At 48.6% G+C, this 27,256-nt stretch overlaps 5 protein-coding genes, 1 long non-coding RNA gene and 2 other non-coding genes across 8 annotated transcripts; 7 read left to right on the forward strand and 1 right to left on the reverse strand.

Annotated features, from left to right (window-relative positions):
• Positions 1–4,463: 4,463 nt before the first annotated feature.
• LOC117795067 lies at positions 4,464–9,297 on the forward strand. Its single transcript, XR_004625255.1, has 3 exons — positions 4,464–5,471; positions 5,802–5,872; positions 9,164–9,297. It is a non-coding gene; the product is annotated as an uncharacterized LOC117795067 (long non-coding RNA).
• On the forward strand, positions 9,048–9,118 carry TRNAG-GCC. Its single transcript has one exon. It is a non-coding gene; the product is annotated as a tRNA-Gly (tRNA).
• Positions 9,298–9,483: 186 nt separating the features above from the next.
• TRNAM-CAU lies at positions 9,484–9,555 on the forward strand. The gene has a single exon. It is a non-coding gene; the product is annotated as a tRNA-Met (tRNA).
• A 4,614-nt stretch (positions 9,556–14,169) lies between these two features.
• LOC100464188 (histone H2B type 1-C/E/F/G/I) lies at positions 14,170–14,600 on the reverse strand. The gene is given in 2 exon segments (XM_034660128.1): positions 14,170–14,268; positions 14,270–14,600. Coding segments are annotated over 2 exon segments (381 nt in total). The 5' UTR covers positions 14,567–14,600; the 3' UTR covers positions 14,170–14,184.
• Positions 14,601–14,852: 252 nt separating this feature from the next.
• Positions 14,853–15,324, forward strand: LOC105241088 (histone H2A type 1-E). The gene has a single exon (XM_034660123.1). It carries the CDS (start codon positions 14,892–14,894, stop codon positions 15,282–15,284), a length of 393 nt encoding a protein of 130 aa, XP_034516014.1. The 5' UTR covers positions 14,853–14,891; the 3' UTR covers positions 15,285–15,324.
• Positions 15,325–16,375: 1,051 nt separating this feature from the next.
• On the forward strand, positions 16,376–16,795 carry LOC117802192 (histone H3.1). Its single transcript, XM_034660139.1, has one exon. The coding sequence runs from the start codon at positions 16,382–16,384 to the stop codon at positions 16,790–16,792; it is 411 nt and encodes a 136-aa protein (XP_034516030.1). The 5' UTR covers positions 16,376–16,381; the 3' UTR covers positions 16,793–16,795.
• An 8,713-nt stretch (positions 16,796–25,508) lies between these two features.
• Positions 25,509–26,218, forward strand: LOC100468944 (histone H4). Its single transcript, XM_019807841.2, has one exon. It carries the CDS (start codon positions 25,534–25,536, stop codon positions 25,843–25,845), a length of 312 nt encoding a protein of 103 aa, XP_019663400.1. The 5' UTR covers positions 25,509–25,533; the 3' UTR covers positions 25,846–26,218.
• A 369-nt stretch (positions 26,219–26,587) lies between these two features.
• On the forward strand, positions 26,588–27,065 carry LOC117802188 (histone H3.1). The gene has a single exon (XM_034660119.1). The coding sequence runs from the start codon at positions 26,612–26,614 to the stop codon at positions 27,020–27,022; it is 411 nt and encodes a 136-aa protein (XP_034516010.1). The 5' UTR covers positions 26,588–26,611; the 3' UTR covers positions 27,023–27,065.
• Positions 27,066–27,256: the final 191 nt, after the last annotated feature.

The raw sequence follows: 27,256 nt of genomic DNA on the forward strand, positions 1-27,256 counted from the left end.
TAATCATCGGCTTCATTACTGGCTTCGGTTCCAGGACTCCGCTTGGAAGAGGCCTCTTGAGACTAAGATACTTCTCTAGAACAGTGGTGTGAATGGCAAGCGGAGGACCCCCTGCCCCAGACAGGCCACTTTGTCACGTTGGTTATTTTAAATAAAAATTACTTAACAGTCTGTGCAAGAAGGACACTCTGACCCTCTGACCGTCCTCCGTCCCTTGAAAGCAGGAAATATCTCCCAGAAAGTGACCCTCCCTGTACCAGGAGATAGAGGGGCAGCCTTCTCACCAGAGGTGGGGAATTAGGGCCAAGAAGGCTGTATAAACAGTCCTTGTTACTTCTCACTAATTACGACGGAGCCCAGATTCTGTTCAGAATCCCTCACTACTTGAAGTTCCCAAAGTTAAGCTTTCTTTGTCCTGTCAAATCCTCACAGACTTACTGTCTCTCCTGAGATCAGACCTGAGCCAAAACTAAGAGTCAGGTGCTTAACGGACCTCGCGACCCAGGCACCCAAGGGTGAGGTTCCTGATGGCTGTCTATTGGCCAGGAGGTAAGTCTTGGAGCTCTATACAGCAGGCATTTGCAGGAAATCAGTGTCTAGGGTCTTACGTTCCCTTCTTCTAAAGGTGCATGCGGGAGAGTCTCTGTTTCATAACCTCCAGTTCTGTTTTAGATTGAAATCCTTTCACAGGGACAAAGGTTTGAATGTCACCACTGGTCAAGGGTCTTGGGAATTTTGAGACCAAAGATGCATATTCCCTGACCTCTAGGATTTTCACTTCCCTCTCCATCAGCTTCCCTCCTTAGCTGAGGCTCCTCACCCCGTAAGGGCACTGTCTTCTGCCTTTGAGCCTGTGGCTCTCTCTCCTAGCGGAGAGGTGGCAAACATTTCCTCCAGGTTTTTATAACAGACCTGATTCTCACTGGATTATCCTGGTAAGAGTGACAGAGGCACCTTTCTCATGCCTAGCCTTGTTCCTTGGTCTCTAGTCTCTGGAGTCTCCCTAGAATGGGGAGACCTGCAGGCGGGTTGGCAGACACTCCCTAGATCCCCAGGAGGCAAGAAGTTGTCCTGTAAAGTCATATACCCTCCCTGTACTTTGAAGAGGGGGATGACCCAATCTCTAGACACATTTATCAGTGGAGAAGGCACAGACTTAACTCTGCATAACAACCATACCCTTGTTTACTTTGCCTGACAATCTCCCATAACTGGCTTCCCTCCCAGTTCCCAACAGTGCCTCTTTTGTCTCTAGCTGGAGAGGTATTTGAGGTATTTATTTGAGCCATTTTCGGGAGTTTTCCTGGGTCTCTCCCAAGTATCCAGGAGGTATCCATGTTATTATGCTTGTTTGTTTTTCTCCTGTTAATCTGTTTCTTTATACAGGTGTGTCTCAGCCGAGAACCTAGAAGGGTAAAAGCTATGAAAATTAATAAAAGGAAATGTCTTTAAGAATGGCGTCGGAAAGGGGCGCCTGGGTAGCCCAGTCGTTAAGCGTCTGCCTTCGGCTCAGGGCGTGATCCCGTCGTTATGGGATCGAGCCCCACGTCAGGCTCCTCTGCTATGAGCCTGCTTCTTCCTCTCCCACTCCCCCTGCTTGTGTTCCCTCTCTCGCTGGCTGTCTCTCCGTCACATAAATAAAATCTTTAAAAAAAAAAAAAAAAGAATGGCGTCGGAAGGCCAGCAGAGGGAGCTCTCACGCCCAACACTTCCTGTCGTTTCAGACGCAACAGAAAGGCCTAGACCTTGCAGGTGACTTTACTACCCCAGCAGGAGGAAAAAAGCCTTCCTTTCTCGGACCCCTAACAGTCCAGTCAGTGAGAGACTATCTCAACTCAGCCAATGAAAAGCCAGTACAGTTTGAAATCTCAGGTTGCTCCAATGGACAACAGCCTCGCCAAATTCCCCTGATCCTCTACAAAAGCGCGTTCTTCTCCTTTGCCTACGGCTTTGACTGCCCCAGATTGCAAGTCTCTAGCTATTGCTAAGTGAACCCATTCTTGCTGCTAAAATAACTGGCGGTTATATTTTTAAGGTTAGCAGGAGAAAAGTATTTTCCTTTCCTACATGTAGGACAGTGGGGAGACCTTGATGAAGTGAGTAAGGGTGAGAGGGGTGGGAGACAGAGGTGGAGGTATGAAGGGGATCAGAACATGTCACCCCAAAACATGCCAGATTAGCATATGGGTTATTTTGCACCGAAGGCAACTGAGACTCAAAAGAGGCAGAAAGAAACCTTCTTGGAGCTTCCTTATCTGACTAAAAGCAGAAAATTCTGAGAAATGAGGACTGCCAGAAATCCCTTCTCTGAGGGAATTTTATGGCCATGAGGCAGATGGAAAGTCTGCACCAGGATGACTCTGCACGAACTTTACTAACATAGCCCTTATCTTCTATCAATTTCCCCATGCATTTCCTTCCCACAATTCACTGCTCCCAGAAGCCAAACCCTTCTTTCCTTTGTCAGGTCGTTTCCGCACAATTTTTCACCCTTTGTTAAACTGGAATATCAGCTTGCAAATCTAACTGCTTCCTTGGATTTTTCATTTCTTTTCCATGATGTCCCCATGCACATAAAGTTGAAAATAAGATCTGTATGCCTTTTCTCCTGTTAATGTCTTTCTCCCGTTAATGTCTTTAATTGACACACCTAGCAACTGAACCTAAGAGGGTAGAGGAAAAGTTTCCTCCCCTACAGGAAGGATGGGTCACTGTAAGATTTGTTTTTTATGGTGGGTAAGAGGGTTTGAATAGAGGAGGGACATGATGGACTATAATACAAACAGGGCAGAAGCAGGGAGAGCAATTATCAGCATTTGCAATAATTTAGGTAAGAGAGGCTGGTAGTGTGGACCAGAGTGTAATGCTAGAGGTGGTGCGCAGTGGTGACATTCTGTGTACTGTTAAATGATAAAAATTCAGCTGAATACATTTGAAGATCTGATCGGCCTTATTAAATGATTCATGAATTGGGCAGCATTCCATCTAGCAGGTAGAGGGAAGCTCCACTGAGCTAAATTAAAGAAAGGTTTTTCAAAAGTAAAAATGAACTATTGGGACTTCATCAAGATTAAAACAAAACAAAACAAAACAAACTTCTACGCAGCGAAGGAAACAATCAACAAAACTAAAAGGCAACCTGCGAATGAGAGAAGATATTTGCAAATGACATACCTGATAAAGGGTTAGTATCCAAAAAATATAAAGAACTTATAAAACTGAACCCCCCCCAAAAAATAATCCAGTTAAGAAATGAGTGGAGGACACAAATAGACACTTTCCCAAAGAAGACATCCAGATGGCCAACAGACACATGAAAAGATGCTCAACATCACTGATCATCAGGGAAATACACATCAAAACTATGATGAGATACCCTCACGATGAGGTTGTGGAATATCGGTGAGGTTCAGTGGGATGAAGTCTGGAGCGCATGACCAAGAAAGATTCTTGAGGCGTCTTTGGTGCAAAATAGTGGTTTATTAAAGCACGGGGATAGGACCCCTGGGCAGAAAGAGCGGCACCGGGGTCATGAGGAGTGGCCCATTATATATTCTTAAGTTGGGAGGAGGTTAGGGATAGTGTAAGTCTCTAAGGAATTTTGGAAGTTAGGTTTCCAGGACCTTGAGGGGGCTAGCTATTGGTGGGAAAAGGTCATTTACTACCGTCTAATAAAACCTTAGTCACGAGACCTTTCAGATGTATATTGGTGGGCCATATGCTTGGGGGGTGATTGCCAACCTGTATCTTGGGGGGGTGGTTAGAGATAAAGAAAGTTCCCAAAGGAATTTTTATACATTAAAGTAGACTTACAGGATCTTGGTGGAGGGGAGGGGGTCAGGCTAGGACTGCCTTTGGCCCTTAGCAAAGTATTAACATCGAGGCAGCTGAGTTCCTAGAGGAATGTCACTGTGCCTGTTTCAAAGACTTGCCAATGGGCTGTAGGTAGTAGGGAAATTTAACTGTGTCTACATATATTCTCTTCTGGAAGCTAGGTTACTGATAGCTTTGTTCTTATAAACTGCTAAGACATTGGTAAACTGAGGGAGACTCAAGTCTTGCAAGATTGTGGTTAACTGTTTGTCCTTTAGGGCAGTCAGGAGTGCCTGAGGGATGTCACATACATCCTGTGGTGGGGAGGGTTGCGGGGTGTCAGCTTCTGCTTTGTCCTCAGCTTGCCTTCTGTTCCCTCATCACTCATACCTGTCAGAATAGCTAAAACTAACAACACAAGAAGCAACAGGTGTTGGCGAGGACGCAGAGAAAGGGGAACCCCTTACTCTGTTGGTGGGAATGCAAGCTGGTGCAGCCACTCTGAAAAACAGTATGGAGGGTTCTGGAAAAGTTGAAAATAGAGCTACCCTATGACCCAGCAATTACACTACTGAGTATTTACCCAAAGGATACAAACATACAGATTCAAAGGAGTGCCTGCACCCCGATGTTTATAGCAGCATTATCTACAATAGCCAAACTATGGAGCGAGCCCAGATGTCCGTCGACTGATGACTGGAAAAAGATGGGAGATTAGTCATCAAAAAGAATGAAATCTTGCCATTTACAACCATGTGGTTGGAGTCAAAGTGTATGATGCCAAACGAAATAAGTGAGTCAGAGAAAGACAAATACCATATGATTTCACTCATATGTGCAATTTAAGTAAGCAAAACCATGAACATGTGGAAAGGAGGGAGGGGAAGGAGAAAGGGAAACAAGCCATAAAAGACATCTTGAGGATAGAGAGCAAACTGAGGGTTGCTGGAGGGAGGCGGGTGGGGAATGGGCTAGATGGGGCATGGGTATTGAGGAGGACACTTGCGATGGGCACTGGGTGTTGTGTGTAAGTGAGGAAATCACTAAATGCTACTCCAGAAACCAATATTGCACTGTATAACTAAAATTTAAATGAAAAGAAAATTAAAGGATTTTAAAGGCAGAGAGGGCATTTAAAAAAGCAGAAAGGAATTTATTAGCAAGGAATGCACCGTTTAGGCAAGGCCGCCCTCCGAAGGGGAGCGAAGGGGTCTATAGTAACTGACCAGGAAATCCCGTGTTGACTGGTCAAAGGTCACATTCCTGGTACGTGAAACTGCAGTTACATCCGGGATTAAGTCTTGGTTTCCTGATTTGGGGCTTTAACCTCAGTGATGCCATTCGGGGCCTGCGGTGAGCAATCTAATTGGCTTTATGAAATAATTCATGGAGTGGAAGCACCCTACCCAGAAAGTAGAGGGGAACTCTGGAGAGGCGGACAAAACCCGAGGCTTTCACAGGAGGGAGGGTGGGATAAGTACGTTACCAGCAAAAGAAAAGAAAAGATTGTCCCAGGCAAGGTCATTTCCCTTAGGGGGAAAAGTAGAGGGTTTTATCCTGCAGATTGCGTTCTTTGTTTTGCAGTCCGGGATGCAGAGGTCCAGGGCTGCGGGCAGACCACCTCACTGGTGGAGACTAGAAAATTCCTGACTGACTGGGTAAGACTGCATTTCTGGGGGAGGTCAAAACTGCAGTCGGGTCAGGTATGAAGCCCAAGCGACACTATTTGGGGCCTGTAGTTTTCTTTTTAATGGTATATTTTGAAGCAAGAGCTGGCACCGTTTACTGAGCCATTAGACGTGGCCTGTACGAGGAAGAGAGGAGTCCAGACTAATTCTGGTTTCCAGATAGCCTTTCCTCAGTCTGTGGGGGTGACGTGAAGGGGGGCAGCATGTGCCACCCCAGCATACACCACTGTGACACGCTGGGTTTTTTTGGTTTTTGTTTTTATGTTTTTTGGGGTTTTTTTTTGTTTTTTGTTTTTGTAGTTAAAGCTTCTTGAGAAACAGCTGGTGCAGGAAGGATAGTCTGACCCTCCTTGTCTCCCCGAAAACAGGAGGTAAGTCCGGTGTGAGAGGTGCCCTCTCTGTACCAGCAGGTTTAGCACCAGAAATGGGGAATTTAGGGCTGCTGGAAAGAAAACCATATTTGAGGCATAGCAGAATAATCCACACCAAAATAAGCTTTTTTTTTTTTTAAGGAAAAGCAGACTCAGAAGCTCTAAAAACAGAGTAGAAGGTACCCTTTTGTAAAAGCGATTTACTTTAGAAGACAAATGTCCATTTGTAAGGGTGACACCCTGTCTACACCAGGCAGTGAATGAAGACTCTGAATCACTAGAAATTCTGTGGGGTGGGGGAGGCCCCAGACTTAAGTGTGTGTAACGACCTTCCTGTGCTTTGCCGGGTAACTTCCCATCAGTGCGTCTTGCCCACCGTCACCCCATCATCTTTGGCGGAAGTGGTTTGGGCCATTCTGGGGCGTTTTCCCAAGTACGGCTCTCTCCTATGTAGACATGAGGTATACCTGTTATTAAATTGGCTTGCTTCCTGTTCATCTTTTATATTGGGGGGGGGTCCTCAGCCGAGGGCAATGAAGCATGGAGGGAAAGTGATTTTCCGCCTCTACAGTGTCAGTGGGGGTCGAGAGAAAACCAGGTTCATCCTAACGCGGTGTGTGTTGTCTGTTTTGTCGGTTCCGCACACACGTATTTCTTCGCCTGAAAGGTATAAAGGGCCCGCTTTGGTCAGTTGGTTGAGTCTCATATTTTTAGGGGGCTCGTGTACTATAAGAGTAAATCGCTTCTCTCCTGGGCGTCGGTCTTAGTCACTCTGATGATGAGGCCGCCAAGGAAGGGATGCGCTAGGGAGGGAAAGGCGCGCACGCCCGCAAGCTGCACCCTGGCTCCTGCCCGGGACGAGCCGGACGAGCCGTCTTTCAGTTTTCGGGGGGACTAGGTCAGCAGGAGTACGTGCCCCCTGGGACCGAAGACAGCGCAGCCGGGCGGGAGGGCGGCCTAGGCCTGGCTTTCGGGAGCAGCGGCGGCGGGCGGTGTGGCCGGCCCGAGTGTGAGTCTCGTGGTGTGGCGCCGCCCAGCGCTTGCTGCGAAGCTGGGGTCGCCCCCCTCCCCCCCGATCCGCTGGACTGGCAGCTCTGGAGCTTGGGGCCCGGCTGTGGGAGGAGCCCCCAGGCGACGGCCAGCCGCTGAGGTTGAGAGCGCCGGCTGACAGGCCCTGGGAGACCTGAGGCTCCGGGACCACTGTCCGCTTGCAGAGCCGGGAGCCGCGTGACGAGGCGGCGGCCCCCGGGAAGCGCCGGGCGGGGGTCGGTGCTGGGGAGCGCGGGGGCCGCCGGGCGGGGGTCGGTGTTCCCCGGGCGTCTGGTGGCGGCCCGCGCGGCCTCGTAGCTGGGATACAGCCGTGAGCCGAACGCCCCAAGTCTCCGCTGGGGGCATCCCGTCCCGTAAGCGGACAGAAGATACAGGGAAACGAACGGCGTATCCCAAGGAAGCCAGTGTGTGAGGAAAACACAAGCAAGAACGAGGGTCACGAGGGTCGAGTGTGGGCGTTCTTCGAGGGGGGGTGGCCCTGTGTCGCGCGCGGTGTCCAGGAAAGGCCTCGGTGTGGGAGGACGTGGGGTTTCTGGGTGAAGGACCCTCCCGACGAGGGGAGAGGCTGAGGAGATGAGAGAGGGGTAACTTGCAGGGGAGAAGGAACAGGTGAGGCGTGTGCGTGTGCGCGCGCGCGTAGCCACAGGTCGGGGCTTGGGCGTGATCTTCAGGAATTCAGGGTTATCGGTACCTAGTTACACATCCTCCCTGCCTCCCTGCCCCCATCTGAGCTGAGCCCCTGAGCACGGACTGAAGGGGAGGCCGTGGTTCCTGGAGGCCGTGGGGATGGGAATGAATGAATGAGCGGGCTGGTCCTTAAGAAAGACCGTACTCGGTTGAGCGACTGCCTTAGGCTCGAGTCATGGTCCCCGAGTCTCAGGATCGAGTCCGCGGGGGGCTCCCTGCTCAGCGGGGAGTCTGCTGCTCCCTCTGACCGCCCCCCCCTCCACCCCGTGCTCGCTCTCTCTTCAATGGGTAAAATCTTTAACAAAACCAAACCATCCTTCCAGGTAGAAGAGGGAAAACCCCAGGGGCCCATCCTCGGCCTGTACCTGAAATCAGTTGGAAGTGCAGGAGGGTGTGGACAGGCTTCTAGGGAGAACGTGCAGGTCTTTCACCGGGTTCTTCCAGAGATCTGCGAGCCCACATGTGACGAAGCCCCCTCCTTGACTTTAAGGGAGATGGCCAGAAACAGCAGACTCTTGGCTTTGAGCAGTGGTGAGACTTTAAAGGTGTTTAACTTCCGAGTATGGCCCTCATGTTTGTCCTCAGAGTTGGCACATTTCCCTGAAAAAGAAAAACACTGCAGGAAAATCTGTGCTTCAAAGGAAGATTTCGGCACACCCTTCTGTGTCATCTGATTCTGGTCCGGCGGGAGCTATTTTACAACTCTAAATTGTAGGTAACTGATAGCAATAGAGAATAATTCGTGTCTATAGACATGCAAATTAATTGTCTCCGATGGGACATTTTCCTCCTCCTCAGTTCACTCCCCCCACCCACTCCCACCGCGGAAAAGCCAGTTGTGACCCTGTTTACACATTCACATCAATATCCCTGATCTGTACATGGCATCCCTTTGAATTCTCCTCTGACCTGGTAGTAACATCTCAGCAGTTATTTCATTAAGGAGTTTATTTTTATATTCCTAGGAGAGTTATGATTGTACCTGTTTTGTTTTTTGTTTTGAAAATTACCCGTCATTGAGATCTCTGTGTGCTCACTTTGACTGCAGGGGGTTTCCGGTGCCACCTGCATAACCATGGCAACCGAAGCCCGCCTTACCCCCAGCCTTACTTTTCTCCGGGGCCGCCAGCAGAGAGCGCTGCTGGGCGCCTCCCTGCGCGGTCCCCGAGGGTCCCACCCGGCTGTCCCCACCGCGTCCCCGAGGGTTCCACCCCGCTGTCCCCGCCGCGTCCCCGAGGGTTCCACCCGGCTGGCCTCCGGGTCACGGGATTTGCCACGAAAGTGAGGTTTTCCAAAAAGTTAGGAAGAAGGAGCATTACAAGATTTTAGTCAATAAGAGCGGAAAATGAACTAAAACGAAAAAAAAAAAGAAATGCGTTAGCGAGAAAAACAGCGGGTTAAACCTTTTCTAGCTCCGGCGCAGAGGCTTTCGCATGGGGCATTGGTGGTTCAGTGGTAGAATTCTCGCCTGCCACGCGGGAGGCCCGGGTTCGATTCCCGGCCAATGCAACAGCAACTGTTGTTTTTTTGTTTTTTTGTTTTTTCCCCTTTCAGTCCTTCCAGATCATTTTGAAGTTGCCCCCGTAGTAGGGTTCCTTCCACGTTCCGTTTTGAGCCTGCTCGTCCGTTCTGGGACTCGAAGACGAGACGCAGCGTCGCTTCCGCGGCGGTCGGCGGGGCGGGCTGGCGACCGCTGCTGCCCCGACAGGGACGTGGTTTTCTGCTTTGGAAGATGTGGAATCAGTGTGCTCTGGGCTCAGTCTCTTGTTGGAAGCGTGGGTGACACTGGTATGTGGGCTTTGAGGAGAAACAAGTCCGCAGCCTTCCGAGGAAGAAAAAATAAAGGGATTACTTAGAGGCCCATTGTCGTGCCTAGCAGAGTGGCGCAGCGGAAGCGTGCTGGGCCCATAACCCAGAGGTCGATGGATCGAAACCATCCTCTGCTAAGCGGTGAACTGTTTTGTTTTTTTTTTTGCTTTGTTTTCCCACCCGCACCCCCCCNCCCCGCCGCCAAATTGGATGCATTTACAGCAGTCTTTGAATCCTGTGTGCCCTGCGTTTCTAACCAAAACTCTGGTAACTTCTGGACGAAAATAATCCACCAGTCAGAACCCTCCAACCCTAGCAACGTCAGGTGCCCCTGTCGGAGAGCAGAGGGTTAATTTTAACCCGTTAGCTGAAAGGTCGCCCTCGCTACCGACTACAGCACTGTAAACAAGACTGTGACTGTAAGTGCAGAGTTCAAAAGAACCGAACAGAGCCAGTCGCGGTTTCAGAGATTCAGTCAAGGACAGTTTGGAGATTTAAAGTAGCCACTTTCCCAAGTCTCCCCCCCCCCCGCCCCCANCCCCGGAATGTAAATTAACAAGAACAGACTTTTTTTTTTTTTTTTAGTCTGTCTTGCTGCTGTGGTCGCCGTGGTATCTAGAACACTACCTGGCACATGTTAGGTGCCAGCGATTTGGTAAATATGTTAAAAACTGCAATTTCTAATGCAGCAAACACCAGGATTGGACAATTGTCTCCACCTTCTTTTACCTTTTAAAAAATTATGGAAGAATACAGAGGTGACCACACAAAATTGATCTGTTACTTAACATTATGGCATATTCACTAGAACCGCTTTTATATTTAAAGAAAAACAAAAGCGCAGAGAAACTGAAGCACTGTTTTAAATGGCAGCCCCAATCCTAGTGTCTTTCTCAGGGCAACTCTACATAAATTTGATGTGCATCTCTCCCCTTCTTGTTGCTGTTCAACGAATAATTTTTATCTGCAAGGGCAGCAGTTGCAGCTGGGGGGAGCGGTGGGTGGAGCTCGAGCCTCCAGGTCGCTCAGGTATTCCCCTTCGCTGGTGGTCCTCACTTGGTGGCTTCGGATCAGCGTCCAGTATGGATGCTGACTATTGGGATTTCCAAACCACAGAATTCAGAGAGGCCTAGAAGCTCCTTGCGTGGAGCTTGCAGAGGTCAGTGCCTGTTCAATGAGCTTTGGAGGACAAGGAGACTGAGACCTTCCTTTACACATTCATCACCTGCAATCATTTGCACTTTATTAATACCTACAACCTACATTCTGTCTCTGTCAGGTTGTAAAATTACCTAATGATTTAAAGGCGATCGAAGATGTGCCGCTCCGCACATCACGTCACCTGGAGGCTGCCTCCCGCCCCGCAGGGCACCATGAGAGGCTGTCCTGCCATCCCCTCATCCACTTCCAAGTAGTTGGTAATCTATTCTGAAGACTCACACCTCTTTATTAATAATCCCCGTTTCCCTTTTTACTTCTCCATGGCAACATTTCATTCTCAGGCCGCTTTTATTGGGAGGTACCAACTGGTGGAATGCCAGCCTTTAGCCTTGAAAACACAGACCTTTTATAGTGCGCAGGAGAGAAATCCCTTCTTCGTAGCTGCTAAGAGATCCTGTAGGGCTTCATAGAACGGACCTGAGCACTGATACTTCTGATGAAGGATTTTCAAACATGTCGACTGACTTCAAGTTGCTACTATGACTTCTGAAAGTCACATTTAAATTCTAAGTCTGCAAATGCTTGTCTTTCTCTTTATTTATTAATTTTTCTTTTTTAATTTAAATTTTACTTAGTTAACACACAGTGCAGTGTTGGTTTCTGCTGTCTTTGTCTTTAAAAATGCATTGCCCTCGTTATAAGATGCTAACTGGAGCCTCCTTTTTTCTTTCAAGACCTTTACCTTTGTGATATTTCTTTGTTCAATCAGAAGACAATTTGGTTCTTATTTCTTTCATATGCATGAAGGTAAAATAAAAAATAAAATAACAAAATCATTGATTCACTAGATAGTTAATTTAGATAGAATGTGAGAGTCTGTGTCTCATTTAAATAGACAGTAGAAAACAAGGGGCTAAAAGAGGAAGAAATAGGCTGGGTTCAGGGAGCAGTGGTGGGCCGCTTGCAGAAGGCAGTCACAGCAGGAAGGGAAGAGTGGAACTTAGTTTAAGATTCTTGTGGCCTCCACAGTCTTTTTCCTTTCCTTCATGATGAGACAGGAGAGATGGGGACAATCACCAAAAGAAAACAGAGAAAATGTTGAGACTGGACCAAAGTAAAGTAGGTAAAGGAGACTATATCACAAGAAGACAAATGTCACATAATTAGAGAGGAAGGGGTGTATTTATCTAGGTAACTATTAAATCCACAATAAACAGCTCCAAATACCTTTCATCACTTCCATTTCATTGCTAGTAGTAGCTTGACGAATTTAAATTTTTTCTTAATGGCACAAAGTAGCTGGTGGATGCCTGCTGTGTGCAAGACCGGGTCTCTGCCCAGAGCTGCCAAGGGAACAGAATCTTTTCAGGGAAGGATTTAGGAAGCTGGGGAGGTCTGGGCATGGGATCTGGGCTTTGGTGGCAGGGGAAGTACATGGGACAGCTTGTTATGGGCACAGAAATCTCCGTTAATACCCAGAGATCTCCAGCTGTGAGCGTAGGTGTTTGCTGAAGCATGCAGACATTTTTGTTTAATCTGTACCATGTTATACATTTTTTTATTAGTTGCCAAACTGAAAATCTAGAATATTCCATATTAAAATGTACATCCCCTTGAAAAATAGAAAGCCTCACTGTCCAGGGCTTGAGGCTTGAGGTGAAACCCATCGCATAGGCCTTGTGTCCTTCGGGTCTCTGATGTTCCAGCTGGTCCCTTTCATGGGCAGATGCTAGCTGGCATTTTCCAACACCCTTGTGCTACAGTTGTCTCACAGCTATTAAATTATTAAATTAAATTAATAAATTAAATTATTAAATTATTCTATTAAAACCGGGAAAATGAAATTTGGTGTCAGAAGTCCACGTGCTTCAAGCAAACTAGCAAAGAGCACCTTTCTTTCTGGAGCTGAGGCCTGGTTTCTAGTATCCAGCCAGTTTTGCTCTTATGGGCTAGGCCTTTGTGAGCATTTGACTTTTAACCTCTGGTTTGGGGGACAGCACAACTGTCTCTTTAGCTGCAGATTAAGCTAAATGTAGCTATTTTATGAAAGACAATTCGGAATAGAAGGTTGAGAGCAAAGCATGGGAAATGGCCTTATGTGCTGTTATGCATTGAATTGTGCTCTCTCAAAATTCACATTTGTGCCCTAACCCCAGTGTGACTGCATTTGGACACAGGCCTTTAAGAGGTAATGAAGGTTACATGAAGTCATAAGGAGGGTCCTAATCCAGTAGGACCCATGTTCTTACAAGAAGAGGGAGACTGCAGAGGGTGCAAACACAGAGAAAAAGGCCACGTGAGGACTCCAGCGCAAGCCCAGGGGGGAAGCTGAGGCTGCTCTCACCTTGGTCTTGACTTGTAGCCCCCAGAAGCCTGAGAAAATAAATACATGTTGTCTAAACCACCCAAATAAATGGTATTTTGTGGCAACACCAGAAAATGAATGCAAGCATTTTAATAGGATGTTTGGACTTGGTTAGGCAGAGAAATGTCAAAGAAAGACTGAGAGACAGAAACATTTGGAAAAGAAAAACTCTACCTGCAAAGAGCAAGAGTCAGACTTTGGGGGAAACACACATATTTAAGGTGGCAGAGGGACCTGCAAAATGACAAGGTTACCAAGTTTATACTGACCTGTTTGGTAAAGAAAGTGCAACTTAGTGACACGTAATCATATTCCTAAATCCTGAGAAGTCTTCAAGGAGCAGCCCCCCAAAATCAAGGGTATGAGTGTTTTGTCGTGTGTTTACAGTATTTATGCTTTGAGGACCAGAAATAGAGAAAAGGGTTTTTTCAAAAATTTGTTCTAGGTTGCTGAATATTTTGATTTTTTACACACACAGATATATATTTACACACACACGTAATGTATTTTTGACATCTTTGACCAGATGGCAATACTCCCCAGAACTTCGCGTTGTCTGGCTCTCCCTGTTATGTGCACGGCCGACTATGGGAGAAACTCAGTTAAATCCAGTGGTTAAAGGGGGATAGAAATAGTAACTCTACCTACCCCGGTTCACCGTTGTCCTTGGGAAGTTGTGGAAGAAAGCCTTTCAATCGCATCTAAAAAAGCAATTTCTTGGCTGTCTCCGCTTCCTGCCACAACAAGGCAGTAGAGGGCAATGCGTCCTAGCCCGCTGCTCTGAGGGTCTCGGGGGTGGGGGTGGGGAATCAATGTCGGAAAGAGCAAAGAAAAAAAGGAGGGTTAAGTAAGATGCCGGGTCAGAACACGATAAAAACAGGGAAGTGCTCTCCACCAAATCGTACAGCTAATTGGCGAGATCTGCCGCCAATCCCAAGGCGTAACAAGGGCTTCGTTGATAAAGTGTAACCGAAGGCGGGATTTCGGCTGTTGCAGCAGAACGCGGAACTGAAAGCCTCTTTCAAAGGGCGCCAAAGATCCCACACTAAATTAGCCCGGCAGTGAGCCCAAATGCTTACCCAACGTCTTAGCCTTCTTCCCAGGTGTCACCCCTTTCCCAACCTAACTCCACTTCTAGAGGCCAGTAGACTGTAAACTAAATAAATGCACCAGCTATTTTCCGTGAAAGTGTAGTGGCTCTGAAAAGAGCCTTTGGGGTCGATTGTGCCTCGGAGCGCACTCACTTGGAGCTGGTGTACTTGGTGACGGCCTTGGTGCCCTCGGACACGGCGTGCTTGGCCAGCTCCCCGGGCAGCAGCAGGCGGCACGGCCGTCTGGATCTCCCTGGACGTGATGGTCGAGCGCTTGTTGTAATGCGCCAGGCGCGACGCCTCGCCCGCGATGCGCTCGAAGATGTCGTTGACGAACGAGTTCATGATGCCCATGGCCTTGGACGAGATGCCGGTGTCGGGGTGCACCTGCTTCAGCACCTTGTACACGTACACCGAGTAGCTCTCCTTGCGGCTGCGCTTGCGCTTCTTGCCGTCCTTCTTCTGCGCCTTGGTCACCGCCTTCTTGGAGCCCTTCTTCGGGGCCGGAGCCGACTTGGCCGGTTCGGGCATGGCCAGGAAAAGACGAAAAGCACCCAGAGAGAGAAAAGATAAAGAATGTGAGCACAGCGTCGGTTGCCCCTTTTATATAGAAGCCCTTATGCAAATAAGGCGTAAATTACAACCCGTTATCTGATTGGTGACTATTCAGGGCAACGTCAGACGTTAGTTCTGCCCAATCAGAACGCAAGAGTCACAACGTTGCACTTTCATTGGTTAATATAAAGCCCCAGATTTAACCAATGCAAAACCTTCTTTTTCGCGCTCAGGGGTTTATAAAAAGTGCCCGGCTTGGGCTTTGGCTTCGGTACCTACTTTCAGTGTAGTTGACGTCGTGATGTCCGGACGCGGGAAGCAGGGCGGCAAGGCTCGCGCCAAGGCCAAGACGCGCTCCTCGCGGGCGGGTCTCCAGTTCCCGGTGGGCCGTGTGCACCGCCTGCTCCGCAAGGGCAACTACGCCGAGCGGGTCGGGGCCGGCGCGCCCGTGTACCTGGCGGCCGTGCTGGAGTACCTGACGGCCGAGATCCTGGAGCTGGCGGGCAACGCGGCCCGCGACAACAAGAAGACGCGCATCATCCCGCGCCACCTGCAGCTGGCCATCCGCAACGACGAGGAGCTCAACAAGCTGCTGGGCCGCGTGACCATCGCGCAGGGCGGCGTCCTGCCCAACATCCAGGCCGTGCTGCTGCCCAAGAAGACGGAGAGCCACCACAAGGCCAAGGGCAAATAAGGTCTCAATTCAGATACCAGTCTCTAAGACCAAAGGCTCTTTTCAGAGCCACCCACCTTTTCTGAGGAAGAACTGAGCACCCTCTACTGAAACTTAACTACAAATAACCTAAATGTAAGGAAAACGAAATAACTGGTCTCCCTTTTGATTGAGCCAATTCTGGCAAAGACCATTACAATACAGTGCTCAATTATAAAACTACTAAGTCACCTTTATTGTCCCCTCCCCACATACGCTGTTCTGGGTAATTAAAAATTTGTCCCAGCAAATACACTAATCAAAACTGTTGTCCCTCGGTCTTTATCACCAGCGGAACCTGATGGTTCATTGGTGAGCGAAAAGCTTCCTAACGCTTTCCAGGGCTACTCCTAGAGAAAAGCTCTGATTACAGGTCACTGTAAATCTTATAATTACACACCTGCTGATTAAATTTAGCACGATTTACATATAAAATAGTCCAATCAGCCACTTGATGGCATCAAAATAAGTTAACGCTGTCAGCTGCTCGCTGGTATTTAGTCTAACACATCAAGCTCCCTCCCCGCACCACGCAGGGCGAAGTCAAGTTTTGGTGTTCAGGCGGCCGCTGTGCCCCTTTCGTTTTAACGCTGTCTTTGTTCTGGGTCTCGGCACAGTCAGCAGAAGCAGATCTTGATGCTGTTATGAAACGCAACTTTTCTTAGACTAACCTGCACATTATTCTGGTGTGATTTTTTTCCTCCATATTATTTGAAAAGGGGGAAAGAGCTGAAATGAAACTACCTTTTTTAAGGACACTTTAGGTGCTGAGTTCCACAGATTCTAGGTCCGATAACCTTTTACTGGTGGAATCTTAACGTTTTGGTTGAAAACAGTAAACTTAGACAAGATGGAGTACAGCCATAATTTTTTCCTGTAAAAATAGGAAATAAAAATAAAACCAATAGCATAGAAAACAAAACCTTTTCGGATCGTAGAGCACAAACGAGGATTGGATTGAGAACCAATGAGTTTACTCCTGCGACAGCTCTGACCAATCAGGACGGGATCATGAGTATAAAGTCTGGTCCCGGCACGAATTCGGCAGTTGCTAGTTTTCGCAGCACGAGCGTCCCGTTATGGCTCGTACGAAGCAGACGGCGCGCAAGTCGACCGGCGGCAAGGCCCCGCGCAAGCAGCTGGCTACCAAGGCGGCCCGCAAGAGCGCGCCGGCCACCGGCGGCGTCAAGAAGCCGCACCGCTACCGGCCCGGCACGGTGGCCCTGCGCGAGATCCGGCGCTACCAGAAGTCCACCGAGCTGCTGATCCGCAAGCTGCCGTTCCAGCGGCTGGTGCGCGAGATCGCGCAGGACTTCAAGACCGACCTGCGCTTCCAGAGCTCGGCCGTGATGGCGCTGCAGGAGGCGTGCGAGGCCTACCTGGTGGGGCTCTTCGAGGACACCAACCTGTGCGCCATCCACGCCAAGCGCGTCACCATCATGCCCAAGGACATCCAGCTGGCGCGCCGCATCCGCGGGGAGAGGGCGTAACCCGTCCTTCCGAAGCGTTTGTTTTTCCCTCCCAAAGGCTCTTTTCAGAGCCACTTCCGTTTTCACTAAGAGTGGCTGTTGTACCACCGGGTTGGGTGTTGTCCGAGCTTGGTGGGGGGGGGGGAGATTCCGGCACCTTAAGTAGCGGCTACAGCGATCATTCCCTTGATGAAAAATTGGGTAAGTGAGGAAGGGCTCGCCTGTGCTCCTAGCCGCCACTGCACGTCGCTCGATGGGCAGCTAATGTTCAAAGGCCGCAGAGACAGTCATCCCTTGGTCCCTTGAGTAATTCAAATGTAAAGAAACAAACACTGGAAAGGGACTTTACCACCAAGTTAAGATCCAGAGCATAGATCCTGGCGCCTCCACCCCCACCTCCCATCAGAACTGTCTGGGAGCAGAATTCTGTGCTGTGCTCCCCACGTATCCAGGGCGCAGGGAAGAGCCGCTTGCACGTTTTAATTGTTCCGTAGAGCTGGCTGTAGGATCTAGCAGGATTTTCTTACTGACACTCAAGGTCTTTTATACAACTCCAAAAAAGAACAAAAAGCTGGAATTTGGCTGCAGTCGTATCTGTTTACCAAGAAAATGAGCTAATGTTCAGACCATTTTATCAGGGGAATTGACTTTCTCAGTACTTAGCACTAACATCTGGTGACTGTAGGGCTAAGGCTCCGAAACGTTTATTCTCTTGCACACCCATTCTAAGGATGCTGTAAAATCAGCAAATTCGCTCCCTGCTTGTTTGCAGGCTTCCAAGAGCCTGGTGTTGGAGAGTCTGCTGAGGCCTGGCCGCCAATCACCTGACGTAATGGTGACTTCCCCGGGGGACGAGCCTCAGTGAGACCATTTGGGGTGGTAAGAACCCCTATTCCACCCGATCACCATTCCTCACAGGACAATGCAGAAGTGTTCCCCTCAAATCCCGTGTGAACGTAAGTTCTAAAAGTCAAATAAATGTTGCCCCACTTTTTCTCCCCATAGAACTTACATGTCCTAAGGCCAAGATTTTCTCATTCTGTTACTGCACTATCCATAGAGCAGCGAAAGCCTGATACACAACAGGTGCTCGTTCCGGTTGAATGAATGTACAGCTAATTTGCCGTCTTTTAGACACAAGATAGATCCCCCTCAGCCGCAGGTGGTCCTGAGTGCATCACACCTTTCATCCTAGACACTATTCGTAACCACTCTTGATTCCCATTGGTGAGCAGACAAAACACTGACAATTACATAAAGCTTTCCAGCTTCCGAAGTATCTTTACATATCTTTTTGTATGTGGAATGGACAACAGCTGGGGTCTAGACAGGGCCCATCACGACACCCTCACTGGCTCTAGAAAGGTTTATCTTTTCCAAAAGTATCCAAGCATTAGGGGGTAAAGCTGATTGATCTGTTTAGAATTCTTTCAGTAAACCCTAGGATGCCAGAAGATCTGATAAGCCTCCAGTGGCTGCAGGAAAATAAAGGAGAGTTAGTTTAAAACAAAACAAAAAAACAAACAAAAACTTAGGGGCAGGAAAGCCTGTTTTCCTGTAAGTGAAAAGGCCAGGGCAGAAGGAGCTTGTTAGGCTTTCTGGCTCCTCAGAAAGGCCATCTGGGATTGGGAGTCCATGGATCAGTGAGGATATATTCTATTTGAAGCCTAAGTTTGGACATAGAAAAGGTGGTTTTAGGACATGCTCAAAAATTCTTTGATACCCTTACCTTCAGAAAATGGAACCTACCTGATTCGTCTCCCCTCGAGTTGGGGCTGGATTTAGGTACTGGTTGTCGGGAACTGGACGAAGCCAACAGCTGAAGTCAGAGTTATGGACAGCTACTTTAGGGACTCGGTCACCGGAGGTAGCATTTCCTTCTTGTTCTCTCTCTCTCAGGCCACTTGCTCTGGGGGACCCTGGCTGCCATGTTGGGAGGTGCAGCCGCCACTGGCCGAAGACTTATGTTAGGGATATAATAGGAAGGCATGTGTCTGGTGACCTTGTGGGCTTCACTGTGAACGTCAAGAGTCAAGCGGTCGGGAAGGCCCGGCCCGCCCAGCAACCCGAACCGCCCGGCTGTTTGGGGGCGGGACAGGCCGATCTCATTGCCCTCGGCCTGACGATGGCCCGCGGGGCCCCTGGAAACCTGTTTAGGAATAGGCGGCGCTTGCTAAATGCTACATCTCCCGATCCCCGGACCTTCCGGGTGATTCTGACGCACCACCATCCCGTGACCCCCCCCCCCCCCCCCCCCCCCCTAGAATGTCCGAGGATCACTCCCTTGACCGATTGTGATCGTCATGGCCTTTGATTGTTGCCAATAAGTACGCGAGGTCGCCGCCGTTCGGGGCGATCGCTCGGGGCGGTCGTCCCCTGCGCCCGCGTTCCCTTTCGCAAGCTAACCTGTCTGTGCCTCGTCCTTCTCCCCAGTCGAGGAATCAAGGGTGCGGCGGCAGGGAGGACACTCGGGCAGCCCTGTGGAGAGGGCCACATGATCCGAAACCCGTGCCTTCTCCAACAGTCTGTGAGGAACCCCGTCCAGCCCCGGTCAAGCCTCAGGTGACCACAGCCCCTGCGGACGGCTTGACTCTTGTTGAGAGACCCTGAACCAGACCACCCAGCTGACCCACTCTGTTTCCTGACCTTCCAAAGCTGTGTGAAGTAATATATTTGTTTTAAGCTGCTAAGCATTTTTTTTGGGGGGGGGGAAGTGATTCATTATATAACAATAGATAATTGAGCAATGGAAAAAAAAAAAAAAACCAGGAATAGGTAAGAGTCACCCGGGGCACTCCATAGTCCAGATGACATGTCACAACCCACAGCTCTGCCCTTCACCATCCGGACGTCTGGACTCACGGGAACTTGCCTTCGTCCCTGTCCCGTCAGCCACACGGTTTTCTTCTGCTTCTATCCAGAGAGGCCGGAGACCAGCTTTGTGCTGCTGGTTCAGAGAGGGTGATGTCTTCTGTTGCTTGTGAGGGGCTCTGAAGGTGTGCACCTGGTCTGGTCACCTCTGGCTGCAGCTGTGAGGGCCTGGGGGTGTGGTGTCAGCGCAGGCTGGGCTGGAGACCACAGCCCAGTCCTCGCTCTCTCATTAGCGCTTTCTGTCTGTCTCTCGCTTTTGGAAAACTCCTGAGGTACCATTTCTCATGGTCAGATATACTAGCTGAGGAAACCATTATAAATTATTGTTCTGTGACTCTCCTTTTTCCAGACCCCACACCAGTACAGACTAACAATCACTTAGATTCTAAGTTATTTTAGATGCCATTTTCCTTAGTGATGAAATGGATACTTTATTTCCTCAAGAGATTGCATTAAAGATTAAATGTGGCAATGTATGCATCTGTGTGGGAGAGTACCCCAAGAATGTATTAGGAGCACAGTAAATACTCGGTAAACCTAAGTTCATCTCAGAATCTTAGTTTGGTACATCTCTTGTAACATTGAGGAAATACACCCAGATCCTCTGATAAGATTAGATTGAGGAGTCCATCATTCTTGTCATCCGTTGAGATTTGGGAAACAATCCAATGTGATGAGTCACACATTAGCAAGTCATGTCATTTCTGCTAATGGCCAATCTTATTTCTTGGAAGATTTCTCTTAGTTTCTGTCTCACAAGGTGAAGTTTTCAAAACGTGTCTTCCAATTCTGGACAGTACTTGGAGCACAGGAACTATTTCTGTTCAGGAGGCAAGGGAGATATTGAAAAATTAGATGAGAACAGATGCTTCTAGAATGGCCCACCCCCCCCAGGCCTTCGAAAGGGGAGAAGCCCTGAGAGGATATCAAACAGGAGAGCAAGAAAAGTCACCAAGAATTCATTAGAAATGAAGCTTAAAAGACACCTGGGTGTCTCTGTCGGTGAAGTGTCTGCCTTTGGCCCAGGTCATGATTCCGGGGTCGAGTTCCACGTCGGGCTCCCTGCTCAGCAGCTTCTCCCTCTGCTGCCCCCCCTGCTTGTGCTATCTCTCTGTCAAATAAATAAATAAAATCTTTAAAAAAAAAAATGAAGCTTAGGGGGTGCTCACTCTGCAGCAGGGTATGCTGCCAAAAGTCTCCCACGGGTGTGCTTCTCATTATGAAAGAGGTCCTTAAATGTAAAAGCTGTATTTTTTAATATCTTTTTGTCAATGACAGGATTTCTTATCTGGACAAGATCAGAAATAATGTACTTCCTTACATGGAAACTGGTAGAAAGTGCATTAAAATTTTTCACCTGAAAAGAGGGTTTATAGGAATGATAGTTCTGAGTAAGAAAAATATGCCTTTAGTGTATTAGTTTATTGCTTATCTTGGAGAAAAAAAATCTGGTTTTAAATGGAGACAGTTGAGGGGCGCCTGGGTAGCTAGGTCAGTTAAGCATCTGCCTTCCACTGAGGTCATGACCCTGGGGTCCTGGGATCGAGCCCCGCATCGGGCTCCCTGCTCAGCGGGGAGCCTGCTTCTCCCTCTCCCTCTGCTGCTCCCCCTGCTTGTGCTCTTTCTCTCTCTGTCAAATAAATAAAGGAAATCTTTAAATCAATAAGTAAGTAAGTAAATAAATAAATGGAGACAGTTGAATGGCTGGCAATTATATGAAGAATTTTTAATCTCCACTTGGTAATCAGATATATGCAAATTAAAATAATGAAATACTGGGTAACCCCCATCAGACTGGTGAGATCAGAAAGCTGGATGTAATCACATGCTGTACAGGAGGTGGGGAAGCTGATTTTCATGTGGTGGTTTGTTTACTGATGGTGGTTTTACACAAGACATTTTGAAGAACTGTCTTATTTACTTAGTAAAATTGGGTGTGCCCAGCTCTATGCCCCAAGGAAATTCTCCTACAGACCCATAGGAGGATGTATCGAGAATATTCATCAAAATGCTATTTGTGAAAGCAAAAAGGTAGAGATAAATTAAGGACATGAATAAATAAAATATAATGAATGAGTTCTAAAAACTGTTCTTTCTTCCAGGATCAAAAAACAAGGAAATGGCAAAAACAAGAGCCAAACCAAAGGCTCAACCTTGCAACTATCATTCAGTTCATACTTGGACACTTGTGCCAGGATCTCCAACAGAATTTTCTAGCTTTACTTACAAATAACCCGGAATAACCACCAAACCCAAAGGCACCACATCTGAGTACTTTTTAAACACGATGCACGGAACACCAGTGTCTTGCTCTGTTCTGGCTGCTGTAACAGAACAGCACAGACTAGGTGGCTTATAAGCAACACAAATTTATTTCTCACAGTTCTGGAAGCTGGAGGTCCAAGGTCAAGGCTTTGTCAAATTCAGTCTCTAATGAGAACTCACGTCCTGGTTCACAGATGGTCATCTTACTGTGGCCTCACACATGGACCACTGAGGTCTCTTTTATAGAGGCACTCACACCATTCAGGAGGGCCCCACGCTTATGACCCAAGGGCTTCTTGGTATTCCCACCTCCAGGCACCATCATATCAGGTGTTAGGTTTCAGCAGACGAATTTTGAATGGACACCTGCAACCTGTTCACTTTCAAAGAGTAGAAGCTTAGGAACTGTGTTCCTAGTCTCTACCCCATGTTTTGAAGCCAGGAAGGCTCGGGGACCCCAAATCAAGGGGCCCTCACCTTCACCTTGATGCTTGTGCTCTCAGGAACCAACCCTGGAGATATTAGTAAGGTGAGATGAATGAAAGTTTCTGGCAACGTTGTTTGATACATAAACAAGCATGAAAACTAGCTAAACTAAGGCAAGTTTAGAAAACAATATAAAGATCATCACTGATTACATGAGAGTAAGAAATTGCAGAAACAAGGTAGGGTATTAGAGAAAACAAGGCAAGAGTGCCAGGCATGAATTGTCCTGTGTACTGGAGAATACATTTGAGTTGAGAGTTTCAGAAGAAAGCAAGGGTTTCCTGATAAGAGAGTTTTGCAAATCACTTTTCAAGACCTGAGCAGACATGACTATGGCTTAGTGACCCTAGCAAAGAGGGTGGGGGAAGAGGGAGAGGCCAGGGAGGACAGTGGAGCATCCTCGGTCTTCTTCAATTGGTCTTAATAGCACACGGAGGTATGAGAAGCGGAAGGAAGCTCTATGAATGAGAGCAGGGGTAATGACTGCTCATAGGCTGGGGCAAGGAGGAAGGGAAACCCCAAGCTCCCAGGTCTCATACTTAAGATTCTGAGATGGAAAAAGGCTAAATATATGTGAAATGGTAAGACATTACGAAATGGGAGAGAGGATTTGAGAGTGTAAGTTTTTGGAGTAGGAAAACCTCCGAAAAGCTAGTGGTGTTTTGGCTTAGTGTATAGATGTGCGTGCTTGTATGTGAATGCGTATGCATTTGGGGGACAGGAGAAATGAGAATCAGGAGAGGTACTAATCACTAGTAGGTAAACTAATTTTGAATGAAGAACAACAATAAAAAAGTAAAAGATATATACCTATCAGCAATTCCAAAGCCTTAACCAAAACAAACAAAACAAAATCAGGTGTCAAGGAAATGAATATGTGGTGAATTAAATTGAAAATCTAACAATATTGAAAAGGATTGATCCCAACATTTGGAACTAAGAACATGAAAAAACTGTCAACTACATAAGTGTGGATCAGTAAGCAACTTCCAGAACATTGGAAAGGCAAGTATGCCTCATTTATTCATCTAAGGGGGAAGAGAATTGCATGGAATTTAAAACAGTCAATATTTCTCTTGGAAAATATCTTTTCATAATGTGAAGGGGGGAAACTATATTTATCCCAATTATTCACCAAGAAATTATTGGACAGTACATGTCAATCAGCATCATCATATGCTGAGAAAGACCCACCCAAAAAAAAAAGAATTTTAATAGTTTTATTGATTAATTTAATTTAAATGAAATGAGAATGCTAAACTATGTCTAAGCTTAAAAAATCTGCAGGCAGTCTACTTGTTCCCTCCATGCAAGTGGGAGAAGAGAATGAAGAGTATCTAATTTAATAGTGCATTACACCTTTGGGAAACATCGATGTGAGTAAATATTTTCAGGGCAGAGCACATGCAAATGCAATGAAATCAAATTACAGCTCTTTCAGAGTATGTTACCTTCACCAGATAAAGGAACAGTCATAACTTTTCTCAGTGCTTCAAGACTTTTGTCTTGGGAGGCTGGTCTTAAGATGACATTTACAAGAACAGCAGCTATATAAGGAGGCAGAATGCTGCCTGGTTTTCATTAGCTGCAGGGAAGACTGCGACCTTCCGCCAGCAGATACAGTTTGACATCTTCGACATCAAGCCCTCAGATTCCATTTTTATTTATTTTTTTAAATATTTTATTTGTTTATTCATTTGACAGAGATAGAGACAGCCAGCGAGAGAGGGAACACAAGCAGGGGGAGTGGGAGAGGAAGAGCGGGGGGAGTCTGATGTGGGGCTCGATCCCAGGACTCTGGGATCACTCCCTGAGCCCAAGGCAGACGCTTAACCGCTGTGCCACCCAGGCGCCCCTCAGATTCCATTTTTAAACAGAGATAGAAAACAGAGGCCACACTAGAAGCTCAGTAAGAAATGGATCAACTCACAGAACGTGACCGCATAGTGTTTTCAACTTACAGCGATTACGGAGTTTATAATATACTTGATAGCCGATGCCTAGAATAAAATTAGGTATTTGTTGGGGCGCCTGGGTGGCACAGCGGTTGGGCGTCTGCCTTCGGCTCAGGGCGTGATCCCGGCGTTATGGGATCGAGCCCCACATCAGGCTCTTCCGCTATGAGCCTGCTTCTTCCTCTCCCACTCCCCCTGCTTGTGTTCCCTCTCTCGCTGGCTGTCTCTATCTCTGTCAAATAAATAAATAAATAAAATCTTAAAAAAAAAAAATTAGGTATTTGTTCAGGAGTAAATAATCACACACCTTTGAAACAGAAAGCGTGAACCTAGCAGTATCTGGGAGACAAGGCAGCGCCAGGAGCTCCTTCCAGAAAGCCCGAGTCAGGGAAACCAACCTAGGAACTCTTGTCTTCCCAAGTTGTTGTTTTCCTGGAATAAAGTCGTTCCTAGTCTCCTCATTCTGCATCTCAGCTGTAAATTAAAGGCAGGGGGTTTCTGGGTGCAGATTTCCCAGTTCAACTAAGGGTTGGGGTCGGGAGAAGGGAGATCTGCGAGGCATGGGGGCCGCTCCTCAGCTCTCCAGCTGACCTTCCTCCTCAAACAACTTTGGAGACCCAACGTGTTTCCAACCCAGATAAAGAGATCCGTCAGTCCTCCCCAAAATACGTGGCAGGCAGGGATGGGCGAAACGTCGAGGGTAGAGAAGCAAGCTGAGGTTAACCCCCCCTTGAAGCGGTGACCCGGCGGCGTTAGCCTCCGCGGTCACCGAGGTGACGCATCCCGCAGAGGGCACGCTGCACGGCCAGACGGCGGCGTGGACGCCCCGGGGGACTGCAGTCGCGGCTCTGGAGAGGGGCACGCGATGCCAGCAGCTACAAGGCGCTATTGCAGGCAAAGCTTAGCTACAGAAAACCAGCAAGGCCTGGCCCAGAAACACTACACCCATCTGGGCGGGCGGGGCAGGCGCGAAGCGGGGCAGGAACTTTCCAGTAGGCGTCCGGTTTAAGCCAGGAAGTTTAAGCACCGCCCTTCGCATGGGTCCTGAAAATGTGGGTCGGGCTCCGGCTCGGGACCTCCCCGAGCGGATACAGTTGGCCTGCAGGGTTCCCAAACAGGTCCGACAAACTACTATATAAACGGCTACCTCGGAAAGCGCGCAAGTAATTTGTTTTACTTGCAAAGATGTCCGGTCGCGGCAAAGGCGGGAAGGGCCTGGGCAAGGGGGGCGCCAAGCGCCACCGCAAGGTGCTGCGCGACAACATCCAGGGCATCACCAAGCCCGCCATCCGGCGGCTGGCCCGGCGCGGCGGCGTCAAGCGCATCTCCGGGCTCATCTACGAGGAGACCCGCGGGGTGCTCAAGGTGTTCCTGGAGAACGTGATCCGGGACGCCGTCACCTACACGGAGCACGCCAAGCGCAAGACGGTCACGGCCATGGACGTGGTCTACGCGCTCAAGCGCCAGGGCCGCACTCTCTACGGCTTCGGGGGCTAAAATGATCCAAGTCGCAATATCTCTCACACAAAAGGCCCTTCTAAGGGCCACCCACGAAATCTGCTAAAGAGCTGTGGACTTTAAAAATGCATTTGCCGGAGCACCAACCATGAGTGGGATACGGGCATTCATTTGGCGTGTGAAAGTAGAATGTGCCCAAAATTATGTGAACGTGTCCCTGTGCGCCTCCTTCCCCCAGCATGTCCAAAAGTACCGAAACCCCCGGTGACTGGACTAGACACGTACTCCCCCTTTGAGTCTACTCTGTTAAAGACCGTTTTAAAAGCAGAACTAAGTTACCACGTGCTTATTAAAGGTACAGCTGGCCAAACAGTGAAATAAAAAGCTGAGTGATTCTTAAGCTCTTTTAAAAGTCTTGGAAGAAAACGTAGTGTTTCAAATAACGTTAATGCCTCCATTTTACTCCGTACCCTTTAATTTTCAGTAAACAGTACATCAAGAATCCAGTCATAATGCCTTTTATTTAAAATAGTCGGAGGAAGGCACTTTAGGATTTTCAGGACAACATTTTAAAGAACTTTGATGCATCTTAGAGACTTTTAAGAAAGTCAGACATTTTTGTTCATTACCTTAGAGACCTAAGCGGGAGGCGGAAACGTGCTTCCTGTGAGGATTGAACCGAGAACCAATCCGTGCGTGGGGAGGGGCCGGAGGCTGCGGTCCAATCAGGACACCGGGGTCGCTATAAATACTGGGCCGCCTGCCCTTCGCCCCTGCAGCTTTAGGTTGTTCTCTCCGCTGGGCGATGGCTCGTACGAAGCAGACGGCGCGCAAGTCGACCGGCGGCAAGGCCCCGCGCAAGCAGCTGGCCACCAAGGCGGCCCGCAAGAGCGCGCCGGCCACCGGCGGCGTCAAGAAGCCGCACCGCTACCGGCCCGGCACGGTGGCCCTGCGCGAGATCCGGCGCTACCAGAAGTCCACCGAGCTGCTGATCCGCAAGCTGCCGTTCCAGCGGCTGGTGCGCGAGATCGCGCAGGACTTCAAGACCGACCTGCGCTTCCAGAGCTCGGCCGTGATGGCGCTGCAGGAGGCGTGCGAGGCCTACCTGGTGGGGCTCTTCGAGGACACCAACCTGTGCGCCATCCACGCCAAGCGCGTCACCATCATGCCCAAGGACATCCAGCTGGCGCGCCGCATCCGCGGGGAGAGGGCGTAGAGCATCCTAGTGTTCTCCACATACGCTACCCCCAAAGGCTCTTTTCAGAGCCCCTACATTTTCTCCCAAAAGAGCTGATAACCTTAGGATATGTGACAGCCCCATGAGAAAACTCGGGAAGGTCCGACGAAGGTCTTGTGGGCTCCATACTTACTGAGGGTTGGAAACCGTGGCTGTTATGTAAACCTTAATTACACAGGCGGACCCTTCCTTTACTGCTCACAGCAAGGACCT

This window comes from Ailuropoda melanoleuca, chromosome 5 (assembly GCF_002007445.2).
Source record: "Ailuropoda melanoleuca isolate Jingjing chromosome 5, ASM200744v2, whole genome shotgun sequence".
In the NCBI taxonomy this organism is placed as follows: domain Eukaryota; kingdom Metazoa; phylum Chordata; class Mammalia; order Carnivora; family Ursidae; genus Ailuropoda; species Ailuropoda melanoleuca.

Bases quoted from the DNA above. Each gene is read 5' to 3' on its own strand.
- LOC117802188 (XM_034660119.1), top strand. From the start codon at position 26,612: ATGGCTCGTACGAAGCAGACGGCGCGCAAGTCGACCGGCGGCAAGGCC.
- LOC100468944 (XM_019807841.2), top strand. From the start codon at position 25,534: ATGTCCGGTCGCGGCAAAGGCGGGAAGGGCCTGGGCAAGGGGGGCGCC.
- LOC117802192 (XM_034660139.1), top strand. From the start codon at position 16,382: ATGGCTCGTACGAAGCAGACGGCGCGCAAGTCGACCGGCGGCAAGGCC.
- LOC105241088 (XM_034660123.1), top strand. From the start codon at position 14,892: ATGTCCGGACGCGGGAAGCAGGGCGGCAAGGCTCGCGCCAAGGCCAAG.